This window comes from Rhinoderma darwinii, chromosome 1, assembly GCF_050947455.1.
Source record: "Rhinoderma darwinii isolate aRhiDar2 chromosome 1, aRhiDar2.hap1, whole genome shotgun sequence".
Lineage (NCBI taxonomy): Eukaryota > Metazoa > Chordata > Amphibia > Anura > Rhinodermatidae > Rhinoderma > Rhinoderma darwinii.
In genome coordinates, this window is record NC_134687.1 from 417,792,607 (window position 1) to 417,804,558 (window position 11,952).

The window sequence follows — 11,952 nt, forward strand, 5'->3', positions numbered from 1 at the left end:
GTTCCAATATGTTTGTATATGTGTCTCTGCATGTATTTGTGTGCCTAAGTGCCTATATATGTGTTTGTATGTGTATATATATTTTTGTGTATGTGTATATGTTTATGTGTATGTTTCTACTACATTATCTGTAATCAGAGCGTTATCAGTGTTATCTGTGATGTTACATAGGACTGCAGGTAACATATACCATATAATCTGTGTCAAGAGACTTATGTCTGTGTGTTATCTGTGGTGCTACATAGGACTGCAGGTAACATCTACTACATTATCTGTACTCAGAGAGTTATCTCTGTGTGTTATATGCGGATTTAACTAGGACTTCAGGTAACATGACTACTTTATCTGTAGTCAGATGTTTACAATTGTGTGTTATCTGTGGTGTTACATAGGACTGCAGGTAACACTACTACATTATATGTACTCAGAGAGTTATCACGTGTTATTTGTAGTGTTACATAGTACTGCAGGTAACATATACTACATTATCTGTACTCAGAGTGTTAGCACTGTGTTATCTGTGGTGTTACATAGGACTGCAGGTAACACTACTACATTATCTGTACTCAGAGAGTTATCACTGTGTTATCTGTGGTGTTACATAGGACTGCAGGTAACATCTACATTATCTGTACTCAGAAAGTTATCACTGTGTGTTATATAATGTGTTACATAGGACTGCAGGTAACATCTACTATATTATCTGTACTCAGAGAGTTATCACTGTGCTATCTGTGGTGTCACATAGCACTGCAGATTATGTGGTGTTACATAGGACTGCAGGTAATGTCTACTACATTATCTGTACTGTTTATATATATATATATATATATATATATATATATATATATATATATATATATATATATATATATATATGCCAGTGTGGGTATATATGGGTCTGTATGTGTGTGTATATATATGTTTAAACTAACTAATGACAGCTTTCAGCTGTCACTGCTTAGTTAACTGTCATGGATCCAGAAAGGTAAGTAGAATAATTGTATTGCTTTTTTACTTACTCGTTTTACTACTGTTTTTTTTTTACAGGTTCAGTTGTTGGACAACTTCAGATTCGAGGACTACTTTGATGACAGCGTTTTTATTTTCAATGGAATGGTTAACGAGCATTGTGTGGGGGGTTTTATTTCAATAAAATATGTTTTCTGTGTTGGTAATTTGTTTTAACATTATTACTACTGTCTTAGTAATAAATGCTGTCTGATTGACAGTGTCCATTACTAAGGCAAGGCATAGTGTTAGCCAGTGAAAAGGCTAGCAGTAACCCCCCATTATTACCCCGGTACCCATCGCCATATGGGGTACTGGGAAGAGCCGGGTACGATCCAGTACCTGACCATCTGAAGCGACACCTTTCCTATCCTGGTAATGCTAGCCTGCTGCTGCTAACAACATGTATCTGGCTGGTAATGAAAAATGGTGGGCACCCATCTTTATTTATTTATTTTTAATTTAAAAAAAACCAAGTGTGGTCCTCTCCAATTTTCACAACCAGACAGATACAACATAGCAGCAGCAGACTAGCATTACCAGGGTGGGAAGGGCCACGGTTTTTGGGCTTTCCCAGCCTTTAGGGTATGTTCACACGTAGTCAACCAAAACGTCTGAAAATCCAGAGCTGTTTTCAAGGGAAAACAGACCCTGCTTTTCAGACGTTTTTTACCAACTCGCATTTTTACCAACTAATTTTTTTAACAACTCGTTTTTGGAGCTGTTTTCATTGGAGTCTATGAGAAAACAGCTCCAAAAACGTCTGAAAGAAGTGTCCTGCACTTCTTTTGACGAGGCTGTATTTTTACGAGTCGTCGTTTGACAGCTGTCAAACGACGACGCGTAAATAACAGGTCGTCTGCACAGTACGTCGGCAAACCCATTCAAATGAATGGCCAGATGTTTGCCGACGTATTGCAGCCCTATTTTCAGACGTAAAACAAGGCATAATACGCCTCGTATACGTCTGAAATTTGGCCGTGTGAACATACCCTTAGAAGGTTGGGTACTGGTTGGTACCCGGCCCTTCCCGATACCCCTGGTGGTGGTGGGTACAGGGTAATAATGGTTGGTTAGTGTTAGGCAGCATCCATTACTAAGGCGGGGCTTGGTGTTAGCTGGTGAAAAAGCTACCAGAGAGTGGCCATTACTAAGGCAGTAGTAATAATATTAAAAAGAAAATGTCAGACTCAGAAACATGTTAAGTTTGGAAACATTGTGCCCCCAGCAGAATGAGACTGCTCTGCAGACTGTTCAGGGTGGGCTCAAAACCTGTCTGGACATTTTAGTTAAAAAAAAAAATGGATTCGTTTTAAACCTGTGTATTGTAAACCAATACCATGAACCAATTGTAACACAAAATCCCAGATTTTCAAATTCAGCCCTGGATTAATGTAGGTATTGAAACCATGGCTCAATTGTTCAATAAAGAGTTTTGCTCATTTGAACAACTAAAAGGGAAATTGGGGCTGAATAACGTAATGTTTTACCAATATCTGCAACTGAGAAGTTTCATCTCTGATAATGCCTGGTGGAGGAGAGATCTTCTAAAGCATCAGAGTTTTCAAACATCCTCTTTATTTTAAAAGTGAAAAAGGGGGTCTATCACTAATTTACAAAATCTGATGAAGGAAGAAGAGAAGTGGGAGTGAGAACTTAACACTTCTTTCCCCATATAAACCTGACAAAAAGCAGCAATGTGTTCAGCAAAATACACTAGATGTATTAATTATTCTAAATTGTGAAGAGCTGAGATGGCCCTATATGCTCACAAAAGTATCTGTATTTTTTTTATAATAGTTCTAAAATCTGCTAGAGGGGTTGCTCACTATACATGTGGTGGGAATACGATTATGTTATGATCTCGTGGAAGGAGGCGTTCGTTGCAATCTCCAGAGTAGCTGCAAATCATTTTATCACCAAAACCAGAACCGGTTGTTTAACTTACGTAACCTAAACCACAAGGACATTTGATGAGATAGACAACATATTCCATGTCTCACGTGTAGTGGCCCATGATATACATCTTTTTACCGGTTTTGGGGTGTGCCAAGACAGGCAAAAGACTCAGGATGAGGTTTCTGTAATGCGTGTTTTCCTGGACCAATATCATCACTAACTACATTGGCCCTCAGATTACGATCCCTAAGGTTTGACATCAATGGGGGTTCAGAGAACATGTTCGGATGCCTTATTTTCAGTGCCAGTGTTTCATGATTAAACAATTAATTTGGGAACTGTCTGGGATATAAGTTGAAATGCAGGTGACCCTGTTAGAGTTAATTGTTTGGGAACTGGTTTGTAACAGTTTGTCTCTAGTGGATTATTTAATATTGTCAAATTTTGTTTTTAAGGGTATGTTCACACAGGCTTTTTTTGGCCGTTTTTCGGGCCATAAACGTCCCGAAAAACAGCTGAAAAAAATGGAAGCAGAACGCCTACAAACATCTGTCCATTGATTTCGATGGGAATTATGGCATTCTGTTCCCACGGGGCGTTTTTTTACGCCTCGTTTTCCAAAAACGGCACGTAAAAAGACGCCCGTGACTCTATAGAAAAACAGCTCCAAAAACGGCCGTAAAAAATGCAGGGAAAAACGTGAGTTGCTAAAAAAAAGTCTGAAAATCAGGAGCTCTTTTCCCTTGAAAACACCTCCTTATTTTCAGACGTTTTTCGCGGCGCATTTTAGGGACATTATTGGAGCTGTTTTTCAATGGAGTCAATGAAAAACGGCTCAAAAAACGTCCCAAGAAGTGACATGCACTTCTTTGACGCGGGCGTCATTTTACGCGCCGTCTTTTGACAGCGGCGCGTAAAAATACACCTCGTGGGAACAGAACATCGTAAAACCCATTGCAAGCAATGGGCAGATGTTTGTAGGCATATTAGAGCCATTTTTTCAGGTGTAATTCGAGGCGTAAAACGCCCAAATTACATCTGAAAATAGGCCGTGTGAACATACCCTAATAGTTGTTGGGGGGGGGGGATCCCTATGAGTAAACGTAGAAGTGATTTAATCTTGTCTAGTCAAAAACTTGTCTTCTTCCGTTACTATACCCTGTAGGGTATGTTCACACGGCAGCGTCCGTAACGGCTGAAATTATGGGGCTGTTTTCAGGAGAAAACAGCTCCGTAATTTCAGCTGTCATGGCATGTTGAGGCGCTTTTCGCTGCGTCCATTACGGACGTAAATGGAGCTGTTTTTCCATGGAGTCTATGGAAAATGGCTCCATTTACGTCTGAAGAAGTGACAGGCACTTCTTTGACGTGGGCGTCTATTTTACGCCCCGCCTTTTGACAGCGGGGCGTAAAAAAAAATGACCGTCGGAACAGCATCATAAGACCCATTCACATGAATGGGCAGATGTTTGCCGACGCTATTGAGCCGCATTTTCGGACGTAATTCGGGGCAAAAACGCCCGAATTACGTCCGTAAATAAGCCGTGTGAACATACCCTAATTCTCATGAAGAGTGAGTTGATCAGCCCCGGGGTGTGACCTCTGCCGTATCTCAAAAGGCTAATGTTTTTACATGCTGATACATGTTGCACTTCTGTCTTATGATTAATGTGGGCCTCCATGACATTGTGAGGTGCTGCATTTTCTTTAAAATAACACTAAACCTGTTGCCACTCCCCAAAAAGGGATCATTTTAAGACCATTTGTTAAAAACCCATTGCTTCTTCCAATACCACCGTGTATATGTAAACACCGCAGGCATATGCTCATAAAAGCGTCTTTTTTTGACCGCTTGCTACCACTGCGTGTGTAAAAACAGGGGCAGGCATCTGCCACCCCAAGGGATATTTTTTGGACCATTTTTTTTTTTTTAAATAAAAAATCAGTGCAGTGTGTTTTTCAGCAGGCTGTTTGTTACTACCAGCTGACCTCTGTTTACTCATAGCCATATATGTTACTGTCACTTTGACAATACTAATGTTGTCCTGGCATTAAAGAGCTTGAAAGGGGTTGGATACAGTCCTCGAAGACCTCAGAGTGTCATACAGGATTTTTCAGGGCATTGAAGGCATTTTTGATTTATTCGGACAAAATAAATGCACTGTAAGGGCATGGCCCCACGTGGCGTATTTCTTCCGCAACTGTCCGCATCAATGCCGCACAGAATCTGCGTTGCAGATTCTGTTGCGGATCTGCCCAAAATGTGCAGTAAATTGATGCGGACTGGCCGTTGCGTATTCAGGTGAAAGTACTTGCCTTCTCTCTATCAGTGCAGGATAGAGAGAAGGGACAGCACTTTCCCTAGTGAAAGTAAAAGAAATTCATACTTACCGGCCGTTGTCTTGGTGACGCGTCCCTCTTTCGGCATCCAGCCCGACCTCCCTGGATGACGTGGCAGTCCATGTGACCGCTGCAGCCTGTGATTGGCTGCAGCCGTCACTTAGACTGAAACGTCATCCTGGGAAGCCGGACTGGAGAAAGAAGCAGGGAGTTCTCGGTAAGTAGGAACTTCTATTTTTTTTACAGGTTGCTGTATATTGTGATCGGTAGTCACTGTCCAGTGTGCTGAAACAGTTACTGCCGATCGCTTAACTCTTTCAGCACCCTGGACAGTGACTATTTACTGACGTCGCCTAGCAACGCTCCCATAATTACGGGTGCACACACGTAGTCACCCGTAATTATGGGTGCACACACATAGTCACCCGTAAATACGGGAGCCCCATTGACTTCCTCAGTCTGGCTGTAGACCTAGAAATACATAGGTCCAGCCAGAATGAAGAAATGTCATGTCAAAAAAGCAAGACGCATCCGCAGCACATATAACATTTTCATGACAGCTGCGGACTTCATTGCGGAATTTAGAATCTCCATTGAAGTCAATGGAGAAATTCCGCCATGAGTCCGCAACCAGTCCGCCACAACTCCGCAACAGCCCTAGCATGCTGCGGACACCAAATTCCGCAGCCTATGCTCCGCAGCGGAATTTTACGCATCGTCTAAACGAACACTGCTAAATAAAAGTGGAAGTCAATGGACAAACGGCTCCGCTGCGGATTAACGCCAGAATGAAGAAATGTCATGTTAGTAAAACAAATATGCTCCGCAGCACACATAACATGTACATGACATCTGCGGACTTCATTGCGGAATTTAGAATCTCCATTGAAGTCAATGGAGAACTTCCGCAATGAGTCCGCAACCAGTCCGCCACACGTCCGCAACATCCATTGTATGCTGCGGACTCCAAATTCCGCACCGCAGCCTATGCTCCGCAGCGGAATTTTCCGCATCGTCTAAACGAACCCTACTAAAAAGCAGTGGAAGGCAATGGAGAAACGGGTCCGCTGCGGATTAATGCTGCGGAGTGTCCGCAGCGGAATTCCAGAGCAATTCCGCCACGTGGGGCTTTGCCCTTAAACTTCTGCAGCTTCTATTTATCACAGTACATAGAGGCTGCAGAAATCCATTCTAAGCCAAATCAGTCAGTGAGCTGCTCTGTACGATTTTCTAAGCTCAGTTCTGATCAAGTCAAAGTGGATCAGAACTGATCTTAAAAAATGCTTAGGATGAAAAGGAGTTACAGAATCAACTTTGGGTTGGTTTTTCACACTTAGTTCTACTTTTCTAAGGCTAAATCTAGCTATTCCTGAAAACATCATACTGTTGTAACCTCGAGCGACAAAGTATTTTATATCATATTACAGGTTAACTGATCGAGGCACCAAATTGAGGCAGCATTATTATTATTACTAGTGTTATTATTATTTTGGCTTTATTTTCTTTAAAGAAAAGTTATCGGTACTGTACATATAGCTTTTTCCTCTCTAAGGCTATGTTCACACGGGGTATTTTGCCGAGTTTTTTGACGCGGAAACCGCGTCGCAAAACTCGGCAGAAACGGCCTGAGAACGCCTCCCATTGATTTCAATGGGAGGCGTCGGCGTCTTTTTCCCGCGAGCAGTAAAACTGCCTCGCGGGAAAAAGAAGCGACATGCCCTATCTTCGGGCGCTTCCGCCTCCGACCTCCCATTGACTTCAATGGGAGGCAGGAGAAAGCGTATTTCTCGCTGTTTTATGCCCGCGGCGCTCAATGGCCGCGGGCGAAAAACGGCGCGATAATTGCCGCGAAAATCGGCGTGCAGGGAGAGGAATATCTGCCTCAAAGTTCCAAACGGAATTTTGAGGCAGCTATTCCTCCCCCAAAATACTCCGTGTGAACATAGCCTTAGGCTGGGTTCACACTGAGTTTTTTGCAGGCGGAAAATCTGCCCCAAAATTCCTTTTTGGAATTTTGAGGCAGATTTTGCTCTGCCTGCACGCCGATTTTCACGGTGTTTTTCACCCACGGCCATTGAGCGCCGCGGGCAAAAAACGCAGCGAAATACGCTTTCTCTGCCTCCCATTGATGTCAATAGGAGGTCAGAGACGTAAACGCCCGAAGATAGGGCATGTCACTTCTTTTTCCCGCGAGATGGTTTTTCTGCTCGTGGGAAAAAAACGCTGCCGCCTCCCATTGAAATCAATGCGAGGCATTTTCGGCCTTTTTTTAACACGTTTTCCGACGTGGTTTTCGTGTCAAAGAACTCTGTGTGAACTGGCCCTAATGTAATTCTTTATTGAACAATCATTCAGAATTAACATTTTCTAAAGTTATAGTTACCATTTAACAAATTACCTACCATAACAATATATCAACCAAACAGCACTGGCATGGCCACTTCCCAAGCCGTGAACAAAATACTACAACTGCCTACTGCAGTAGTTGGCAGTTGTAGTATTTCCTGTTGTTACACACCTCACTTGGTTCCTGAGGTAAGTCTCCACAGAAGGCCGCTGCTCCAGCCTCTTGCCTCTGCCATGACCACGCTGAAATGAGAAGCGGCTCTTCTTCCCTGCTTTGACGCCGGCATCTTTGGGGATCACCACCTTGTCTGCATATTAAGGTACATCCTTGTCTGGGTATTGTTCCTAACTTTTATTGAGTCCTGACTTTGACTTTGGCTTTACTGCTGGATTACACTGCTATCTTGCTCTTTGGAATTGTTACCTGGTTCTTGTGGTTTTTCCCCTGGTCTGACTCCTGTCTACGCTTCTGTCTCATCCGCCAGCTTGTTGGCTCCTGACTGCTAATCTGATGACTATTCCTGACTACATTTCTGACTTTGCTACAAGTTCTTCACTACAACGCATCCGATACCTATCAGTGACTATTCTGGGGAACGTGACTTCGGAATCTGAGCGGGAAAGTCCATACCTCCTTGCAGGTGAAGAACGGGGAGATTTCTTATGCTCTGCACCCCACTCTAACCACGCCAGACTAATTGCGGCTTATTTGATTAACTTATGTGGTGAGAAATGTTATACCTATGCTGCATGCCAGGTGGCTCATGCCACTGTTACTTGGTTTCAAGCCAGGCCATATCTACAACCTAGTAGTGGACTGTTGGGAATCTCTGGCAAAATACCTGCATGAAAAACTGGTGTGGCCTGAAACTGAATTTTTACTGCAGTTCCTCTCGAATAATGTTCTTTACTTCATTCAGACAAAACGTTAAATTCTAAATTCTGCTGTTTTTCTGTTACCAGAGAGTAATGCATTGTGGGAGCTCTGGTGACAATTACACTGGTAGGGCTAAGTCACATGAATGTCTGAAAAGTGCTAATTAACAACATATGCAATCTAAGGCGGAACCAGCAATTTTTACTGTCAATTTAGGTGCAGGCTGGAATTAAAATGTTGTGCTTTGCAAAATCAGTATAAAGTAAGTAAAGGAAATTATTTACAAAGTAACTACATTAGTTATGTAGATTTTAACTGCAAAAAGTGGAGTGCTCTTTTGAATAGTTATCTTCCTATATGTAATTGTGTTTGTACAATGTACATGGATTATTAAAGAGCCCCTGTACGCAATAAGTATTCCAATGTGTAGCCCCAAAATAAAAAAAGTCTCAGGAGGCAATTTAATAGCTGGAGATTAGAGACTTCAATTATGTAAAGTTATAAGAGACAAAGGTATGTACATGGAAAGAAAATAGGTTTATCTAGACAGTGATGATACATACATACATACCTACAATACTATATAAACATGGTACAAATCATACATTTATATATCTACAAAGGAAAAGGAAGAATAATGAGAAGAAAGAATAGTGAAAATTAATAAACAAAAGAGGACAAAAAGTAAGCAAAATATATCTCTGCATGGACAATATCACGTTTAAATTTGCTCTTTAAATTTGGAATATTCTTCTCCTTCTGTTTGCTGAGATCTTCCAGCCCATGATGGTTGTACTTTGGAGGAGAAAACATTTTAACTTTTTCTGGAAAGAACTAAACTAATGGTTTAATGTTGTTCTTTTCTATATTTATTTTAATCTGGATTTGTAGAAATTTCCTTCTTATTTGTAGAGACATCTTCCCCCTTAGGCTGGAATCACACAAGCATGTTCAGTCCGTAAAGGATGGAAAGTATTTCGGCCGCAAGTACCGGACCAAACACACTGCAGGGAGCCGGGCTCCTAGCGTCATAGTTATGTACGACGCTAGGAGTCCCTGCCTCTCCGTGGAACTACTGTCCCGTACTGAAAACATGATTACAGTACGGGACAGTTGTCCCGCAACGAGGCAGGGACTCGTAGCATCGTACATAACTATGATGCTAGGAGCCCGGCTCCCTGCAGTGTGTTCAGTCCGGGACATGCGGCCGAAATATGTTCCGTCCTTTACGGACCGAACATGCTCTTGTGAATCCAGCCTTACTGTGCATCTTTAATTTCTACAGGTTTTTTTTCCAGTATAATATAATTTATTGGTTCATACATCCCAATTGTGTTCTTAACTGCAGATGCATTTTTATTGATAATATGAGTAATCATTTCTATGGCTTTATTTCACATTACTTCGATATTCTATGTATACAGAGTTTCATTACTTACGATGCTGCTGAAGAAAAAAAACGAAAAGAAAAGAAAGTTTTTGCCATTGTGCGTAGCTCTGAAACATACTAGTGTTTGATGTCGAAGTCTCTCACATTTCAAGTAACTTAGAACGGGCAAATGAGTGACAGTGCATGTAGGCACAGGTTGTCCGAGACTATCAAAATGATCTGAAACACAAACTTCAAACAGGTACATGTAGGGCTTATCCTAGATGCAGTAATGTTTTACATTTTTACTTCAATTTCTATGGTTGTGAATTTCCATGTACTGAGGCAAGGAACAGAAAGAAGGTCCCCATGACACTTCCCTTTCTACCCTTCTCTTAGGAAAGGTACTGTCTTGCTTTCCTTATTCTCCTTTGTAACGCAGAACATATCTACAGTTTTTATGCTGATGGATGAACAGACCTGTAGACTATTGAATGGTTTTACAGCATTATTGCTTCAGAACTTGCAAATCAACACAAGAATATTTATACAATATGTTAGTATTGGTCTGTTACTTATTAATATCTGCTGCCAACGTCCAACTCAAAGCAATACCCACCTTATTGTCCTATGAAAACGTGGCTTCTAAGAATTATACCTCTTTCGACTCTTCTGTTTCTGAAACCTGTCATCTGAACACTCTTCTTGTCATTATTATAAAGAAGGAGGATAAAGACTCAGGGGCAGGTTTACCTTGTATATACATCAAGCAAATAAAACTATGGTGGGGTGGTTGTTGGCCTTTTTACCCATATGGTCATTTTTTTCATTATTTAAACATTTTGTGAACTTTTGATGGGGTGGTTGTTGGCCTTTTTACCCATATGGTAATTTTTATCATTTTTTAAACATTTTGTGAGCGTTTTAGAACAGGCTCACCATGCTCTCTATTGAAAGTATCAGTAGCTTCAATTCAACACATTTTATTTTACTTGGTTTCCAAACTTCTCCATTGGTTAAGACTCTACTTGCAATAATATTTTCTATTGCATATACATTCACAATCTTGGAAAATGTGGCAATCATTGCCATTGCAATGTGGGATCCAAAACTTCACACGCCCATGTACTTTTTTCTTAGTAAATTATCATGGTTGGAAACTGTTTATGTCTCTGTTACGGTACCAAAAATGTTGAGTGGCCTTGTGATAGGGAATAATATTATATCTCTATGTGACTGTCTATTGCAGCTATACTTATTTCTTTCCATTGGATCTTCTGAATGCTTCTTGTTAGCAGCCATGTCCTATGACAGATATCTTGCCATTTGTAACCCATTACTCTATCACAGCATTATGACCAGCAGAATGTGTTGGATCCTTACTCTTGGTAGTCTGTTCATAGGTTTTCTGGCCTGCTCATTCTCTATAGGCTTGATAGAACAGCTCAATTTTTGTGGATCCAACATAATTAACCATTACTTGTGTGATATTTCACCAGTCATCCACCTCTCTTGTGATGACATTTCTACTGTAGAGCTGGTTGATTTCATAACTGCATTGTCTGTGTTAATAAGCTCATTAGTCCTAATAATAATATCTTATGTCTATATAATATCCACTATAAAAAATTTACCTTCTCATCGAAGGTGGAAAAAAGCCTTCTCCACTTGTGCTTCCCACTTAATAGTAGTGGTTTTATTTTTTGGCACAACTATATTTATGTATGCAAGACCTCAAGCTATTGACTCTTTTGATTTTAACAAATTTCTGTCGGTCTTATATTCTTTCATGATTCCCATGCTAAATCCAATGATTTACACTTTAAGAAACAGTGATATGAAAACAAGTTTATCGGCAATGTTTAACTTAAATACTGTTTTAAAGAAGACTTGAATAAAATAAAAATGTTTTTAGTATATTATTGCTAAGGGTATTACTTTATATACTTTCTAACAACACTGTACTTCTTGTGTTATTTGCCTTTTATTTTGTATTTAAAGTCTTAGGCCTCATGCACACATCCTTGTCGTTTTATACCGCCGCAAAACACGGACCGCACATGGATGGTTTGCGGTCCATTTTTAAAAAAAATACCATTGAATAGACTGG

The 11,952-nt window shown here is 40.8% G+C and overlaps 1 protein-coding gene across 1 annotated transcript; it reads left to right on the top strand.

The window, feature by feature from the left end:
- The first annotated feature begins 10,782 nt into the window (after positions 1-10,782).
- Positions 10,783-11,736, top strand: LOC142647202 (olfactory receptor 6B9-like). The gene has a single exon (XM_075825350.1). It carries the CDS (start codon positions 10,783-10,785, stop codon positions 11,734-11,736), a length of 954 nt encoding a protein of 317 aa, XP_075681465.1.
- Positions 11,737-11,952: the final 216 nt, after the last annotated feature.